Source organism: Scyliorhinus canicula, chromosome 9, assembly GCF_902713615.1.
Source record: "Scyliorhinus canicula chromosome 9, sScyCan1.1, whole genome shotgun sequence".
In the NCBI taxonomy this organism is placed as follows: domain Eukaryota; kingdom Metazoa; phylum Chordata; class Chondrichthyes; order Carcharhiniformes; family Scyliorhinidae; genus Scyliorhinus; species Scyliorhinus canicula.
The window spans coordinates 16,112,320-16,131,227 of NC_052154.1; the positions used below are offsets into that span (position 1 = coordinate 16,112,320).

At 48.9% G+C, this 18,908-nt stretch overlaps 1 protein-coding gene and 1 long non-coding RNA gene across 2 annotated transcripts in view; one reads left to right on the top strand and one right to left on the bottom strand.

Moving 5' to 3' along the window:
- The window catches only part of LOC119971115 (meckelin-like), a 153,340-nt gene that overhangs the window by 75,776 nt on the left and 58,656 nt on the right, over window positions 1-18,908 (top strand). Inside the window, exons 14-15 of the mRNA XM_038806273.1 lie at window positions 3,389-3,482; window positions 7,315-7,371. Coding sequence (XP_038662201.1) covers window positions 3,389-3,482; window positions 7,315-7,371 — 151 coding nt within the window. The remainder of the gene's footprint in view (window positions 1-3,388; window positions 3,483-7,314; window positions 7,372-18,908) is intronic.
- LOC119971116 overlaps window positions 3,571-18,908 on the bottom strand; it is a 43,390-nt gene continuing 28,052 nt past the window's right edge. The window contains exon 4 of the long non-coding RNA XR_005461745.1: window positions 3,571-3,870. This is a non-coding gene — a long non-coding RNA (uncharacterized LOC119971116). The remainder of the gene's footprint in view (window positions 3,871-18,908) is intronic.

Below are 18,908 nucleotides of genomic sequence, written 5' to 3' on the forward strand. Positions count from 1 at the left end.
TCACGTATCTTCAGATTAGGGACTTTGTGCGAAAGGTCTGGAGGGGGATCCCTAGTTGTCATGATACACCCTGCTGGAGCGACTGCTGTTTCCGGATGTGGAAGGGGAGGGAAGAATTGGGGATGTATCCAAGTGGCTGGGCATCAGGGAAGCGAGCGGGTGGTGAAGATCAAGGAGAAATGGGAAGTGGAGTTGGAAGGGGAGATCAATTTGGGAGTATGGAGTGAGGGACTGCATGAGGTAAATGGGACCTCTTCTTGTGCAAGGATGAGCCTGATATAGTTTAAGGTGATGCACAGGATGCATCTGACTTGGGCGAGAATGAGTGGATTCTTTCAGGGGGGAGCAGATGAGTGTGAGAGATGTGGGCGGGGGCCAGCGAATCACGCGCACATGTTTTGGGGTTGCGAAAAATTGAGAAGATCCCAGGCGGGAGTGTTCACAGTCTTAGCCAGGATAGTGGGTGAGGAGGTGGACCCAGACCCTTTGCTGGTGATATTTGGGGTTTCAGAGAAGCCAGAGCTCATGTAGAGGAGGAAGGCTGATATCATGGTATTTGCCTCTCTGATTGCACGGCGGCTGATTTTACTGGATTTGTGGTTGGCATCGCCGCCGGGGGTAGCGGCTTGGTTGGGTGACCTGTATGACCTCCTGCGGTTGGAGAAAATAAAGTATGAGTTAAGGGGCTCTACAGGGGAGTTTGATAAAAGGTGGGGGATGTTTGTGACCGTGTTTGAGGAGCTGTTTGTCGCTGGGGGAGAGGGTTGGGTGTGAAACAGGGAAACAATTTGTACAGACTGTATAGTTGATTGCTGGGAAGTATGCTTCCTGGGGTGTTTATTTGCTGTAACCTGTTTTGATACAAGTTTGTAATAAAATTAATTTTTTTTAAAATGCCTGAGCTAAGTTAAAACTTACCCTGTCATCTTAATTAGCACGGCTGTCCCACTCTTAAGGGACTTAACGCTTGAGGGGTTTGCTAGGTTTTGGGGAGAAAATGTTACCTTTTCTAAAGAGAAATAGCCAGCTACATGTTGACATTATTTCATAAATTTACCTGGAATATATGGCACAGAAATGGACCGTTCAGCTGAAGACATCAAAGCTGACGTTTACGATCCACTTGAAATGAAAATCGCTTATTGTCACAAGTAGGCTTCAAATGAAGGGCGGGATTCTCCTGCAATTGGCGGGATGGCCGGCGCCAAGAACGGCGCAAACCACTCCGGCGTCAGGCCAACCGGAAGTTGCGGAATCCTCCGCACTTCCGGGGGCTGGGCCGGCGCCGGAGGGGTTGGCGCCGCACCAACTGGCGGCGAAGGGCCGGAGCGAGTTGGCGCATGCGCAGAACAGACGGTGTGGTTCCGCGCATGCGCAGACCGGCTGGCGTGTTCCTGCGCATGAGCAGGAGGGTTCATCTCCGTGCTGGACATGGCGGACCCCTACTCCGGCGCGGAGGGGAAGAGTGCCCCCACGGTACAGGCCCGCCCACGCAGATCGGTGGGCCCCGATTGCGGGCCAGGCCACCGTGGAGGCCCACCCCGGGGCTGGATCACCAGCGCCCGTCCCCGAGGACTCCACTAAACGGCCTACCAGCCAGGTCCCGCCGTGTGGGACCTTGTCCATTTCACGCCGGCGGGATTGGTCAGGAACTGATGGTCGCTTGGCCCATCAGGGCCCGGTGAATTGCCGGGGGGACCGCTGCAAACGGCCCCCAACCGGCGTGGCGTAAACCCCGCCCCCACCTGAAAATCAGCACCAGAGAATACGGCAGCCAGTGGCGGGGCTGGATTCACCCCCCCCCCCCCCCTCCCCTCCGCCCCGGGGATTCGCCAATCCCCTGCTGGAAAGGAGAGAATCCCTCCCGAAGTTAATGTGAAAAGCCCCTAGTCGCCACATTCTGGTGCCTGTTCGGGGAGGCTGGTACGTGAATTGAACACGCACTGCTGGCCTTGCTCTGCTTTACAAGCCAGCTGTTTAGCCCACTGTGCGAAACCAGCCCCTGCTAAACCAGATTAGGAGCTGATGTAGACAATTTAGCCCTTTGAGCCTTCTCCGCCATTCAATCAGATCATTGGTGATCTCTTTGTGGTTTCAAATCCACCTCCCTACCTGTTCACCATATCCCTTTGACCTGTTTCTTCTCAGAAATATATCTATCTCCTTCTTGAAACAATTTAATGACTCTGACTCCACCGCACTATGGGCCAACAAGTTCCACAAGTTCACCACCCTCTGCGAGAAGTAGTTCCTCCTCACCTCAGTTTTAAATCTACCGCTTCTCAACTTACATCTGTGGCCTCTCGTTCTAGATTGCCTCACAAGGGGGAACATTTGGTGTACATTTACTTTATCCATTCCTTTTAGTATTTTATATACCTCAATCAGATCCCCTCTCATTCTTCTAAACTCCAGCGAGTAGAAGCCCAAACTATTTGATCTCTCCTCGTACGTCAACCCTTTCATCCTCGGAATCAATCTGGTGAACCTCCTCTGCACGGCTTCCGATGCCACCACATCCTTCCTCAAATAAGGAGATCAAAACTGGACACAGTACTCCAGATGTGGTCTCATGAACACTCTATACCATTGCAACAATGCTCCCATCATTCTCCCATCATTCATCCATCTAACTCTATCAGCAAAGCCCTCTACCCCTTTCTCTCTCACATAACTATCCAGCTTCCCCTTAATTCGCTTCAACCACTCCCCATGGCAGAGAATTCCACATTCTCACTGCTCTGTGGGAAAAAAGAGTTTCTCCTGAATCCCCTGCTGGGATTTATCTTGATTATCTTACAGTAGTAACCTCTAGTTTTGCTTTTCTCCAAGGGTGGGAATACTTTCTCTTGAACCACTCTTATCAAACCTTTCGTTGCTTTAAGAAACTTGGAAGGCGGAGACCTGTCCTAATTCTTTTAGAGAGAAAAGGGTCCATCCTTTGCCGATAGAAATATCATCATGGGCGGGATTCTGCGCCGACGGGATGGTCCGTTTTGCCGGCAGCCCGGGGGTTTCCTGATGGCGTGGGGCTGTCCCACGATGGGGAACCCCATTGACCGGCCGGCGTAACGGAGAATCCCACCGGCGGGGTGAGGCAGAAATGCGAGACAGAGCGTCCTGCCCCACATTTTTGCCGTTATCCTTACAAACCTTTTTTGCACCTTCTGCAGTCTCTCTATAACCTTTATATAATGGGGTAACCAAATTACGTGAAGGTAGGTGGTTTTAATCTTGATTATATTCTAGTCGGCAATAAGTAGTTAAGAGTTTTTTCTGGTGGATTTTTGCAATGGTTTTTGTTTTGATCGGAATAGTGTTTTGACAAAGCAAGGCGCCCTGTCTGGTGCCGTCAGCTACTTTTAATCCTTTATATGTCTTTGTGTAGGACCTACCTGCCAACGAGGAACCCAACCAGAGAGCCGCCATTTTTCCTGACAGTACAATATGCTCAAATACAAGATCTCCGTGCAGAAGCGCAAGTATGTGAAATTTTGATTTCCATGCATGGTGCTTCCAGCTTTCTCCTCATCATTTGTTCAATATAGTGGACAAGCTCACAGCGTGCTCACGTTATTGCTCTGTTTTGCTATTTTTATTGAAGTTTATATTCCTCGACCTTTATTAAACTTGAGTGGAAGAAGCTTCAGAGCCATCTTCCTGATGAGCCATCAAACCAAGCCGCCATCTGCCTCCTCAGGTGAACAGTAAAGATCCCATGATTCACTTGGAGGACAGGGGAGTTATAATCAGTGCCTCGGCCAATATTAAATCTCAACCAATGTCACTACAGCAGATTATCTGGTTATTGTCTGGTTTGGAGGAGCCTGTTGTGTGTTTTGTGAGGGCCACGAAGAATCCACAATGGGTCTGTAGAGTCAAACAGAAAGTAACTTTATTTACAACAATATTACTCAGTAGCAGCAGTCCACTACTGGTTCCCCCTCTAGCTGGTACCACACTGGCCAGCTCTATATTTACAGCCGCACTGCTAATGGTTCTTCCTGCCCCCCCTCATATTCCCCAAGGAACATTGGGTAACCGATTGTCCCCAGCCAGTAAGATCCGGGTAGCAATTAACTGTGCAAATTGTTTGCTGTGTTTCCTGTGTTAAGACAGCGAATACACGTCAAAAGAACATCATTGGTTGTAAAATGCCTTGGGGTGTCCTGAGGTTATGAAAGACCCAGATATAAATGCGAGTCCTTCTTTATTTTAATATCCACCTGCTACTCGACATATGTAATTTAAACTGATAAATTGCGCCTCCCGGCAGATCGACAGAATTTACAGTGCAGAAGGAGGCCATTCGGCCCATCGAGTCTGCACCGGCCCTTGGAAAGAGCACCCCGCCCAAGCCCACGCCTCCACCCTAACCCAGTAATCCCACCCCACCTTTTTGGGCACTAAAGGCAATTTATCATGGCTAATCCACCTAACCTGCACGTCTTTGGACTGTGGGAGGAAACTGGAGCACCCGACGGAAACCCACGCAGACACGGGGAGAACGTGCAGCCTCCGCACAGACAGTGACCCAAGCCGGGAATCGAACCTGGGACGCTGGAGCAGTGAACCACTGTTACCGTGCTGCCCTAATGTTCTAACGTTCATGGTCTGTGCGTACCCAACTGAGATTGGGTATGGACTCTATCAGTGAGGGCTTCTTTCAGCCAGTGGGAATTGACATTATTTGCCCCGAATACTATCTCAACTGTGCCAGTCAATGAAGAACTCAGTTTTGGTTGAATACTGCTCTTCATTTGGCCAGTACAGGGTCACTTGTTGACTGAAGGTTTTGAATTAGCATCTGAAATAGGCGATAAGGTTGAATCTTCACTGACAGATTTGAGGAGACCATATTAATAGAGTAGATATTGGCCTTCAAACCCGATCCAAAGTCATTGCTACTTTGCATTTGAGAAAATTCCTTATTCTCCCTGAAGCTGTGGCAGTGAGTCAGATGAGGAAAGTATACAGTTCTTTAGCCCTTTAATGTAGTCAACTGACCCACAAAACAGGAGAGCCTAAATTGCTAGGCCTGATACCTCCCATTAGGACAGCAGTTTGGCTTCTCCCATTGACCTCAAGGTCCTCAATGGAGGGGGATAACTTTCTACTGATAAGTAACTGATGTAGCTCTATTGGAAATGTTGCAGCTAAGGATAGGGTCAAGTATAGCTGTGATGCTCTCAGAGTTGAATATTTTACTGGTAATAACAACCCAATCTCCAAGCAGCTCGTTCAAGGAGGAAGGACATTTAAAATCAAAACCAATGCCACTTTAATTTCATTTAATTCGTGGAAGAGAGGGTTTACTGTGGTTGAGCCTACTCTTGATCATCAGTAAAGTGATGGAAGGGGTCATCAACTGTGCTGTTGACACTTCCTCAGCAATCATCTGCTCACTGATGCTGTGTTTGGGTTATATCAGTGTCATTCAGTGCCTGACCCCATTACTGCCTTGGTTCAAACATGGAAAAAAGAGCTGAATGCCAGAGGTGAGGTGAGAGTGACTGCCCCTGATATCAAGGCAGCATTTGGCCGAGGGGGGCAGCAAGAAGCCATAGCTAAAGTGGAGTCAGTGGTAAGCAGGGGGGGAAACCCTTTGATGGTTGTAGTCACACCTAGCACAAAAGAAAATAGTTGTGGTGGTTGGAAATTAATCATCTCAGCTACAGGACATCACTGCACAAGTTCCTCAGGGTAGTGTCCTTGGCCCAACCATTTTCAGCTGCTTCATCAATTATTCTTCCTTCCATCAAAAGGTCAGAAGTAGAGATGTTCCTTCTGACTGCACAATGTTGAGCACCATTCATGACTCAGATACTGAAGCAGTCCATGTCCAAAATGCAGCAAGACCTGGACAATATTCAGGCTTGGGCTGAAAAATGGCAAGTAACATTCATCTCACATTAGTGCTAGGCAATGGCCATCTCCAAAAAGAGAGGATCTAACCATTGCCCCCTGACATTCAATGGCATTACCATAGCTGAATCCCCCACAACCAACACCCTGGGGGTTACTATTGACTAGAAACTGAACTGGACTAGCCTTATAAATACTGTGGCTACCAGAGCAGATCAAAGGCTAGGAATCCTGCAGCGAGTAACTTACCTCCTGTCTCCCCAAAGCCTGTCCACCTTCTACAAGACATAAATCCCCACTTCTCTGGTTAAGTGCAGCTTGAGCAACAGTGAAGAAGCTTGATACCATCCCGGACAAAGCTTGATTGCTCCCCCTTCCACCAACATTCAATCCCTCCACCACTGAACAGTGGCAGCCGTGTGTACCAGCTACAAGATGCACTGCAACAATTCACCAAGGTTCCTTAGCAGCACCTTCCAAACCCACGACCACTACCATCTAGAAGGACAAGAGCAGCAGATACCTGGGAACCCCACCACCTGGAGGTTCTCCTCCAAGTCATTCACCAACGTGACTTGGAAATATATCGCCGTTCCTTCATTGTCGCTGGGTCAAAATCCTGGAACCCCCTCCCTAACAGCACTATGGGTCTACCTACACCTCAGGAACTGCAGAGGTTAAAGAAGGCAGCTCACCACCACCTTCTGAAGGGCAACTAAGGGTGGGCAATAAATGCTGGTCTAACCAGCGACGCCCAAATTCTGTAAAAGAATTTTGAAAAAATTATTTAGTAATCTGTTTTAATCATTATGATAATGTTGAAATCCACAATGCTTCTGGACAGTGAAAGCAATGTGACTGAGAGAAGGGAACAGAAGCAGCCACTTCTACATTGAATTAGGTAGAATTTACAGTACAGGGCCATCTGGTCAATGTGTTGGATATGTTCCACACGAGTCTGCTTCCACTTCTTTTCATCGAACCCGACAACCTTGCCTTCTAATCCCTGCCTCTCACACCTGTTTATCGAGCTTCCACCTAAAAAGCATCAACCCTATTTTCCTCAGCTAGTCCTTGTGGCCGGCTGTTCCATTTTCTACCCACTCCCCGGATAATGATGTTTCTGCCGAAGTTTGCGGCGGGAAATTGGGAAGAGAGCCAGGCTGCGTTTTACCAGGCGGGAACTTGATTTGGCTCGCTTCTCATCTTCACAATGAGGTCAGAATACAGTCAATAAAATGATTTGAAAAGGGGGTGAATAAGCCTCCGATTAATCAAAAATGCTCCTGGAAAACACCCGAGGCAAAATATCTTTAGCTGTCAGAGTGTTCTTGCATTCTGCCTCTTGGAAAGGATTGCTTCTGCAATGAACGTTGTCTTGGTTACCCAAGGAGCCCGACATGATTGTGGAAGATTCTCTCACTGATTCTTTATGACTTTCTCCTCCAGGTAACATTCGCTGCGCGTTATGAAATGAGTTATTCTGTTCACAAGAGAGACACCGATGTAAGTACTGAGATAAAACCAAAGCGCGGCACATTTTCTCATCTAATTCTGTCCACTAATCCGATTGAAGATTAATTAGAACATGACAGCATTAACTCCTCACAGCTCCTGTAATCATCTCTTTGCCCTTTGGTGGTATCGTTTCGACATTAAACATTTTGTGAAACACTTGCCGAATATTAATAACAGTTCCAGCCGAGAGATGTCATTTATTTTGAGTTTTGTTTTGAACTGGCAGACCCATACTGATGGAGGTTTGGGAAGAATGGGGAAGTTAATAAGAGCGTTATCAGGGGCTATGATTTGTCAGCTTTCCTGGGTGTGATTGGATCTTATAGCCCTGGAAAGAGGGACTCCAGGGTCTGATAGTGATCGGGCGCAGGTCTCGGGGTCTAGTCATATTTTGAAGGGTCCACAGGACTGCAAAAGGGGACTCTGTAAATAATAGGCCAGGCCCTGAGATCTGGGAGCCTTGGACAGAGAGGCTTTGGGATCTGGGATTTTACTTGTCCTTTAGTTGCCTTGATTTAACTCATTCCCCGGCCCTCTTCAACTCTTTCCCCCTGCCTCTTTAAGACATTCTTTAAAGTAACCCTACCACAGAACGCGGTTCACAGACCAACCTGGCGTGTAAGGCTACCCAATTTATTCAGTGCTAAAATGCATGTTTAGACTTATAATTGGTATAAAGGTCACCTCCCCCCCCCCCCCCCCCCCCCCCCCCCCCCGGCCTTCCCCTCCTGTCCTTTTCTGATAATAAGTCACCTGGGTAACGTCATGTTTTGAAAACATCACTTTTACAATGTTGAAATGCGCTGTTGCTAGATGGACGGAATCACACCTTGAGGAAACATCACTGAACTTTACCGTCACATGAAAATGGGTGATTTACGGGCAGCACGGTGGCGCAGTGGTTAGCACAGCTGCCTCACGGCGCCGAGGTCCCAGGTTCGATCCCGGCTCTGGGTCACTGTCCGTGTGGAGTTTGCACATTCTCCCCGTGTTTGCGTGGGTTTCGCCCCCACAACCCAAAAGAGATGTGCAGGCTAGGCGGATTGGCCACGCTAAATTGCCCTTAATTGGGGAAAAAAAAGAAAATGGGTGATTTACAACGCTAACAGATGTAATTTATTGAAAGCTTGTCGCGAATTTACAATGATAATTTTTCCGTTCTAGTCGCTAACACTTTGCACTGTTGTATGTGGTCTCTAAGACTATCCAGCGGACATAACGCGGTGGCTGGCATGTTCACATGGGCTCTGGCTATTGCCCTAACCTGCAGTCGTTTTGCAGAGAACTTGTTATCCACAGAGACTTGAGACAGAGACACTGGCGGCAGTAGAAGCCATTGGAGTTGGGTGTGTGCCTAAAAAGTGACTTTGAATCTTATTCAAAAATGAATAGATTTTATGGTAACTGGATATGATTTTCTTTGATTTTGAATCGAAAGCATGAGTCGTACTGGAGTTACAGATGCATCAAATACAGATCGATGGTCCCCGTGTTGATTTTCAATTGGTAGAATATAGTAGTGATGGAGAAAATAGTTTGAATTTTTGCAGTAGAATTTAGTCACTCCTTTCATTTGCCGGGCGCAGTCAGATTGGCACAAATGGATTTATTTTATTTCCTTTCGACACAGATGTCTATTGCAAGGCACCAGAATAAACTGGATTCAGCAAATTCCCTGCTCCCCAAAAAGAGTAGAGTTTGGCATTGCCATCTTCCCACGGAAGTGGTGTATAATTTCTCAGTGCCTCCCAGTGGGGGCGAGTGCGAGCGTTTACATTCTGCTTGGCCAGACAGGTTTTATACTCGGTGCAGACATCCATCCCTGTTTGTGGAAGGGTGTTTTAAATCTTCACAGACCGCCCGTACGCCGCGATCCATTTGACCAAGCTGTTGTTCATTTGCCCTGACATTTCCTTATGTGGCGCGGTCTCAAATTTGAGTTTGTTAACCACTCCCGTGAAGCGCCTTGGGATGTGTACTGTTCTGGAGGTGCTATATAAATGTAGGTTGTTGTTTGGGAGGATGGGTACAGCCTGGGATCTGAGGTTGCTTGGAGAGCAGATTCAGGGGTTTGGAAGAACAGGGAATTGTCCACGGCCATTTTGAATGATTCAGTTGGTTCACTTTTTTTTAAAAACGTAATTGATTTTGGTTATCCTGGCTTTGGGAGTTGTTCATGTCTCCTTGTTAATTTTTTACTGGCAATTTTCCTTATTTCTGTTGTTTTCTTTGAACCACCTAGTGCAGTATTATAATAATAATAGTAATAACAATAATAATAATGAAACAATGCCAACAAGTGATTGACAGCAAAACTTTTGACAGTGACAAAAAATACTTTAAAAAAAAAAATCACAACAGGGAATAAGGATTAGTAAATGCATGATACACAAGGCACAAAGTTTATAATATGTGGATGGGGAGGCTATAATTCTGCTTCTGAAATGAAAAAAATGAAAAATCGCTTATTGTCACGAGTAGACTTCAATGAAGTTACTGTGAAAGCCCCTAGTCGCCACATTCCGGCGCCTGTTCGGGAAGGCTGTTATGGCAGATGCCCTAATGATTATGAATATAGATCACAAGACCAGCCCAGTTGTCCTTTGGAATTGTATCTGATCTGCACTCCTGCCTATTTAGGCTCTGTGATTGGCACTTTGCCTCAATTGTTGTGACTTTTGGTGTCTGCCTCATGCATCAGTGGGTAACCAGAGAGAAAGAGCAACTAGACATAGAGATGAATATTCGCAAAATTTCTGGTCAGATGCTTCGCTCTGGCCACAAGTTTAATCGAGGAGTTACCCCAGCCAGAAAGGCCTGCAGATAATGACTACTCCCAGTTAGAATGCAGGTGATTGGGTAATTATTTCCGCCAGTCACCCCTGGAGACCAGGCCACTGTAGGTGACTGGAATGATTTTACACATAATTTGCATTGGGTAACTATTCACCACTCACTAAAATGAACTGGAGAAATTACCTTGTGTTTAGCAAGAGACAGTACCACAATTTTGGTCATGCGTCCTGTTTGCTGTAGTTTGTAGAGACTATAATAGGGCATGATTCACCGCTCCCCACGCGGCGTGGGAGAATCGCGGGATGCCCCCCCCGTCAAAATTCACGCCCCCCTTGCGCCCCCCGCGATCCCCCCGCTCGGAAGAATCGCCGCTCGCTGTTTCTCATGGCGAACAGCGATTCTCCGACCCGGATGGGCCGAGCGGCCTGCCGTTCGCAGCCGTTTCACGATGGCAGCAAACACACCTGGTCATGAAACGGGAGTGAGAAGCCCGTTTGGGGCATGTAGATGGCCTAGAAAGGAAAGAGCACCATGACTGTGCTCGGGAGTGGACAGGCCCGCGATCGGTGCCCACCGATCGTCGGGCCGATTTCCAAATCGGACGCACTATTTCCCCTCTGCCGCCCCGCAAGATCAAGCCGCCACGTCTTGCGGGGCGGCTGAGGGGAAAGACGGCCACCGCGCATGAGCGGGTTCGTGCCGTCAGCGTCACCATTAGGCGCACCAGCTCGTCATTCTAGCCCCGGAGCGCCGCTCCTAGCACCGCCGGGAGGGGAGAATAGGGGGCGAGGAGCAGCCTCCGAGGCCGTCGTAAAAGTCGGCCGAGTTCACGACAGCCCTCCCGATTTTTCCCGGGAGCAGAGAATTCCGCCCCACATTTAAATAGACTCTGTAGACTGTTTGATGTATGATGTTTAAGTAGACTCTGCTGAATAAGTGGAGTTTGTTGTAAGTCCCTCCCACCGCAAGCTCATTTGCAGGCACTCAATAGACACTCTGGATAGATGCAAGACTGCATTAAGTGTAATATCATCAATTTATAAACTCTGCTTGTTTTAGCATGGTCAACATTTGCATTGAACATTGCTGATTGGCTCAGAAACCAGCAATTCAGCTAATGACGTCAGCCGCACATGCGCAGGTTGGCCGGCTCCAACCCGCGCATGCGCGGCTGACGTCACGACGCTGACAGCTCGAACCCGCGCATGCTCGGTGGCCGTCTTTCCCCTCAGCCGCCCCGCAAGACGTGGCGGCTTGATCTTGCGGGGCGGCGGAGGGGAAATAGTGCGTCCGATTGAGACGCCAGCCCGACGATCGGTGGGCACCGATTGCAGGCCTGTCCCCTCCCGAGCACAGTCGTGGTGCTCTTTCCCCTGTACTCCCCCCACAAGCCCCAAACGGGCATATCTCACCCGTTTCACGACGGCAGCGACCAGGTGTGGTTGCCGCCATCGTGAAACGGTCGCGAATTGCAGGCTGCTCGGCCCATCCGGGTCGGAGAATCGGCATTCGCCGTGAAAAACGGCGAGCGGCGATTCTTCCGGGGGGGGGGGGGGGGGGGGGGGTAGAGAATCGCAGGAGGCGCCAGGGAGGTGTGAATTTTGTCGGGGGGCCCTCCCGCAATTCTCCCACGCCGCGTGGGGAGCGGAGAATCGTGCCCCACGTGTGTCATGCAACGCCCCCTGCGTAGAGAGTGACTCCTGTGGACGAGCGACATTTAGTTTCCCATAGAAAATGCCCTTTCTTATCAGTTTGAGTTTGAATATTTTGATAGCTTTAGTGAGGTTTCTCTGTGACAACCTGCCAAGTTTATAACCCACGACCACAGATAACCCGTCCAACCTCCTTTACCTACAGCCCTCAATCACAAGGGGAAGACTTCAGTCCAAAGGTCTCGACAAAACCAACAGATTAAAAACAGTAAAGTGCGTGAGGAACTGATCAATTCAATAAAAGGTTAATGGTTAACCTGGAGAGTAAATAATGCCCGAGAGTGTTACAAGGCAGTCAGGGGTTTGGGTAATGTCAGTAAACAGACACTGAAACTGGAAGATTATGTTGCAGCCTTGAACGTGTGCCAAATGTCTGTTCAGAGTTATCTGTTTCAGATTCTTTCTCTATCTTTGTTCCTCCCGCAACCAAGCATCATTGTAACTGTGATTTTATTGTTTTGATACTCTGCCAAGAGCCTTGGGATGTTTGATGATTTTTGAGAAGCTATGTCAATAGAAGTTGCTGTTGCTATGGCTGGTTGTTGTTCTTAACTCTTTCCTCCCAATGGAATGGGATAGGCCTGTCATTAACAATGAGCAGGTTTACTGACCAGATCAGATCCTATACTGTTTCCAAAATAACCTGTGGGGTTTTCCAGGCAGATGAGGCAGCCAGATAATACGGGTGCATCATAAATTTATGAAAAACCGCGTACAGTTGCTTCAAAAGGACCCCAATAATTCTTTAACCAATGGTTTAAAAAAAATACATTTAGAGTGCCCAATTCTTTTTTTTTCCCAATTAAGGGGCAATTAAAGGGCAGCACGGTGGCATTGTGGATAGCACAATCGCTTCACAGCTCCAGGGTCCTAGGTTCGATTCCGGCTTGGGTCACTGTCTGTGCGGAGTCTGCACATCCTCCCCGTGTGTGCGTGGGTTTCCTCCGGGTGCTCCGGTTTCCTCCCACAGTCCAAAGATGTGCAGGTTAGGTGGATTGGCCATGCTAAATTGCCCTTAGTGTCCAAAATTGCCCTTAGTGCTGGGTGGGGTTACTGGGTTATGGGGATAGGGGGAGGTGTTGACCTTGGGTAGAGTGCTCTTTCCAAGAGCCGGTGCAGACTCGATGGGCCAAATGGCCTCCTTCTGCACTGTAAATTCTATGAGAAAATTCTATGATTTAGCGTGGCCAGTCCACCTATCCTGCACATCTTTGGGTTGTGGGGGTGAAACCCACGCAGACACGGGGAGAATGTGTAAACTCCACACGGACAGTGACCTGGGGCCGGGACTCGAACCCGTGTCCTCGGCGCAGTGAGCCAGCAGTGCTAACCACTTCATCATCCTGCCGCCCCATGTTTTAACCAATGCTTGAGTGAAGGATCTTTTCCTGCTTTCCTGCTCGGCCTGCAAGTTGTCTTCGATAAAGAAGAGGCCCCCAGCAGGTAGGCCTCGAACTCTCCTTTGTGGGGCCAGAAGGAGCCGGCGTGCTCTTCACATCCGCACACCAGGCTTTCAAAGGAATCACTTACTCTCTCACCCTCTGAGCTTCGATAACGAGCAGAAACACAAAATGTAGCAGGCTATTCACAGCCAAACCGAATCACATTGCCAGTGAATATTTGTGTGACGGATAGGAAGACTTTCCCATTCATAATCGTCAGGAGGACTCTTTTAAAAAAAAATTATCTCTTCATGAGCAGTTTAAATTTGATTACAAAATCCCAGAAGACAATGTTTTTTTTACTCATTCATGGGATGTGGGCGTCGCTGGCTGGGCCAGCAATTATTGCCCATCCCTGAGGGCATTTAAGAGTCAACCACATTGCTGTGGGTCTGGAGTCAAAAGAAGGACAGACCAGGTAAGGCCAGAAGATTTCCTTCGCCAAAGGGTATTAGTGAACCAGATGGGTTTTTACAACAATCTAATTCCAGAAATTCTATATTGAATTCAAATTTCACCATCTGCCATTATGGGATTTGAACCCGGGTCCCTGTGCATGACTCTGGAATACTAGTCCAGTATCACTACGCCACTGCCTCCCTGTGGTTTTAAAATTCTCAACCTTGTTTTCAAATCTCTCCGTGCCTCTCCCCTTCCTACCTCTGTAATCTGCTCCAGCCCCACGGGCCTCTGAAAGAGCTGTACTGCTCTAATTCTGGTCTCTCATATGTTTTGGATTTTAATCACTCCACCATTGGCCGTAAATTCAGTTGTCTTGGCCCTGAGCTCTGGAATACCCTCCCTACTCCTCTCCGCCTCTCTACCTTGCTTCCCTTTTTGAAGCCTACCTCTTTGACCGAGCTTTTGGTCATCTGTCCCAACATCTCCTTATATGGCTTGGTATGTAAAACGCCTTTGGATGTTTTATCATGTTAAAGACGTTGTTTCTTCTTCAGAAGACATCTGCCCTTCTTTAACATCCGCCCATTTCAACATTCCGAAGGAACTGTTCTCCCCCGCCACACCCTGGTTCGCCCCTCTATCACCCCCAACACTTCATCCCCTTTCCACCGACCTTCCCGTGCAATCGCAGGAGCTGTAACACCTGCCCATTTACCGTCTTTCCTTTCACCGTTCCAGGCCCCAAACACCAGGTGAAGCAGCGATTTACTTCTTTCAGTTCCATCGCCTGTCGTCACTGCATACAATGCAGCCTCCTCTGCACTGGGAGACCATTGTGGAACAAGCATGCACCTCGACCGTCAAGTTTTCATTGACCGCACTGACATTTATGGCCTTGGCCTGCTGCAATGTTCCAGTGAAGCTCAACATAAGCTTGCGGAATAACTAAGCCATTTCAGAGGGCAGCTCAGAGCCAACCACATTACAGTGGGCCAGGCCAGTTAGGGATGGCAGATTTCCTTCCCTGAGGGGCATTTGTGAACCAGATGGGTTTTTACAACAAACGCTGATGTTTCCTGATCACCATTACTGAGACTAGCTTTATAATTTAAATTTTTTTTTTAAGAGTACCCAATTCATTTAAGGGGCAATTTAGCATGGCCAATCCTACCCTGCACATCTTTTGGGTTTGGGGGCAAAACCCACGCAAACACGGGGAGAATGTGCAAACTCCACACGGACAGTGACCCAGAGCCGGGATCGAACCTGGGACCTCGGCGCCGCGAGGCAGCGGTGCTAGCCACTGCACCGCCGCGCTGCCCCAATACTAGCTTTATAATTCTGAATTTATTAATTGAATTCAAATCCCTCCAGCTGCCATGGTGGGGTTTGAACCCATGTCGCCAGAGTATGAGCCTGTGCCCCATGTCCAGTGACATTCCCACTGCGCCTCTGTGTCCCCCAATACGCCGGCAACCATTACCACCCTCTTTGCTTTTTGTTCCATGACATGTTTCTTATTTAATTTCTCCCACCTGCTAAGGTATCCCAGACCTTCCCTTTCCTTCTTCCTTCCCCTTCCCCCTTTCAACAGCATAAAACCCATCACATTTCTACCTCTCTTTAGTTGTGAACAAGAGTCATATTGGACTCAAAACGTAACTCTGCTCTGGGTTTTAGTTCCCAGGTCAGGAGCGCAGAGTCTGGATGTTTCCCAACTCCTCAAACCACATCCGGGGGAAGGTGGCCTGAAGGTCGGATTTTCATTCCAAGGTGGTGGGTTTCCTGGGAGTTGGGTTTGGTGTCTTGGAATGAATGTGGAGGTTCCTGGGTGTGAAGGCAGGCTGGGCGGGAAACCTGCCTTAGTGCACTGACCTGCATCAATGTTTTTTCAAAACAAAACATTATAAAATGGCCCAGCGGTCTTCGCCCTGTCAATTACCCTCACTCCCCAGGCTCCATCTATGCCCCTCACACCCTCCCTGCCAACCTATACCCGCTCCCAATGGCTCCTGGTATCCTTCATGCCAACATGTTCCCTCTGTCCATGCGCCATTGCATCTTATAATCTCTAGGCCAACCTTTACCCCCTACCAACACCTATGTCCTTTATAGCCCCTATGCCAATCCATGCACCCCCTCCACTCATCACATTTGTACATAGAATCCCTATAGTTCAGAAGGAGGCCATTTGGCCCATCGAGACTGCACTGATCATCTGAAAGAGCATCCCATCTGGGCCCAAGACTCCGCCTTATCCCCGTAACCCCACCCTACCTTTTGGACACCAAGAGGCGATTTAGCATGGCCAATCCACCTAACCTGCACATTTTTAGACTGTGGGAAGAAACCGGAGGAAACCCATGCAGACACGGGGATAGCATGCAAAACTGCACACAGACACCCGACAGTCACATGCCCTTCTTTGACCTCACAAAGGCCTTTGACACTGTCAACCGTGAGGGATTGTGGAGCATCCACCTCCATTTCAGCTGTCCCCAAAAGTTTGTCACCATCCTCCACCTGCTCCACAGTGACCTGCCAGCTGTGATCCTGACCAACAGATCCACCACAGACCCAACGCACGTTTGGACTGCAGTCAAACCAGGCTGTGTAATCGCACCGACATTATTTTCGACCTTCCTTGCTGCATTGCTCCATCTCGCCCCCAGCAAGCTCCCTGTTGGAGTCGAGTTATACTGCAGAACAACCAGGAATCTCTTCAACCTCCACCATCTGCTGGCCAAATCCAAGGTCGTTTCATCCTCTGTCACCTAATTTCAGTGTGCAGATGATGCTTGTATTTCTGCACACTCAGAGGCCAAACTCCACGCCATTTTCAGCACCTTTACTAAGGCGTACGAGAGCAGGGACCTTGCACTAACCATCCATAAGACAAAGCTCTTCGTCGTTACACCGACAAGGTTTACAACAGCAATTTTTTTAAGTGACTTGGTCAATTGGAGGCATCCTCCTGGGGTACAAGAGTAAGTATAACCCTCGGGGGGGGGGTAATGCCAACCCGTGCCAAGGGGACAGCGCCAGTTGTTTCCTCTTTGGGGAGTCATAATGGGTGGGGTGGGGGGATATTTTGTTCTGTGTGTTGGGTGGGGGGGGGGAGAGAACTGAGGCCATTGAAAAGGGAACTTGCCGATATGGCGGGAAGTGGGCAGTGAGGGTGGAACTTGCAGTTACGGTGGGGGGAACGGACAGTGGGGTGGGGGATACCAGCGATACCTCCATGGTGAGGGAGGGGGTGAGTTGACCTTCATGAGGGCACCCTGTAATGACAGCACCGTGATCTCTGTGGAGCCGGCCTTGCCCCGCCCTGCCAGAGTGACAGTGTAAACCATGCGCACTCATTTCTTTCACTCAGAGAGGCACAAGATCTGGAGTGAAAACTGGGCTTTGCAACTGGAGAGCCACACGCCAGTTTTCAGTCGGAGTCTGACACTGTGTATAAAAATACGCTAAGATTCTGCCCAATATATTTTGTCCTGACACACCAGTCAGTTTTCCCCCCAAAGATTTGTAGGGAAGCCGTTTTAACTGCCTTGATTGCTCTCTTTGACAGTTCCTTTCGACACTTTTGGCAGTTCCAATGAGATTGACTATTAATGATTTAAGCAATCCAAGGGCACCTTATCTCCTTAGGGAGAACCTTAGCTCCATCAAAGGACACCTGACCCCCCCCCCCCCCAGGACTGTCCTAGGACTATATCCATCGGGTTACCCTACTTCTCCAAAAGGGTACCCCATGTTTCCAAAGGACTGTTAAATTCAGACCGGCTCCTACCAGGTGTAATATGCACCCGTTGCGTTTTCCACTCCCAGCTAAAGAACACTGGACATCACTGGAGGCAGCAGCAGATTTATAGGAGCAGCTGCCTCCACAAAACATGCCTACCCAAATCTTTTTTTTAATAAATGTTTTTTATTGGGTTTTTGAACAAGATATATTTACCATTATGTACACAGGATAAGAGACATATATATATACACATATATAGTAGAGAAGGGCACACCCAAACATACCAAAGAAAAGAAAATAGTACATAGTAAAAAACAAAAATACAATAAAAAGTAAAATAGAATAACTGGTAGGGTATTGTGCACCAGCTCAACAGCAGCAACTCTGTACACCTGGCAAAATTATTTACAACACATAAGTAGGCGACTGTTTGCGGGTGGGGGGATTGGGGAAGCAAATATACATTTGGGTGCCGGAGAGATAATTACAGTGGGCGATACTCGGCTGTGTTTCGTGTTGTTGTCGCTTGCTTCTCCCGGACGGTTCTCGCTGCCGTCTCGCGCTCGCCTCCGCTTCTGCCGTTCCTCCCGTCTTTATTCTCCTCGTTCCCTGCTCCTGGAGATGCCATGCTCGTTTTTGTATCCCGCGCCTTCCTTCCGGCACACATTTCCCTGCCTCCCCCCACCTCCCTGGTTCTCCTCTCTTGTTCCCTATCTCCCCCCCCCCCCCCCCCCCCCGGTGGTTCGCCTATCTTTCCTCAGGTTTAGCTGCCCCCCCCCCCCCCCCCCCACCCCCGGGTCTATCTCTCCCTTTCATGCTGCTTTGGCTACTTTCCCCTGATTCTTGGCTACCTGGCTATCCTTCCTCTTGTTCGTTGGCCACAAACAGGTCCCGGAATAGTTGCATGAATGGCTCCCACGTTCTGTGGAAGCCGTCGTCCGACACTCGGATGGCGAATTAGATTTTCTCCATTTGGAGAGATTCCGAGAGGTCGGACAGCCAGTCTGCAGCTTTGGGTGGTGCTGCTGACCTCCAGCCAAACAGGATTCTACGGCGGGCGATCAGGGAGGCAAAGGCAAGGGCATCCGCCCTCCTCCCCAGGAATAGATCTGGCTGGTCCGAGACCCTGAAGACCGCCACTTTCGGGCATGGCTCCACCCCCACCACTTTGGACATTGCCTAAAAGAAGGCTGTCCAGTACTCCACAAATCTGGGGCAAGACCAGAACATGTGGGCGTGGTTGGCCGGGCCTACTTGGCACTGTTGCCTACCCAAATCGTAAGCCAAGTCCCATCCCCTTGAAATGGTAGAATCCCATGTTGGAGGGTGGGATTCCCAATTTTGGCCCCTTCCACCATTTTCGCAATGACGAGAGGCTCCCTGTCATTGCGAAAATCATGTTTCAATTGCTGCCAGACATAG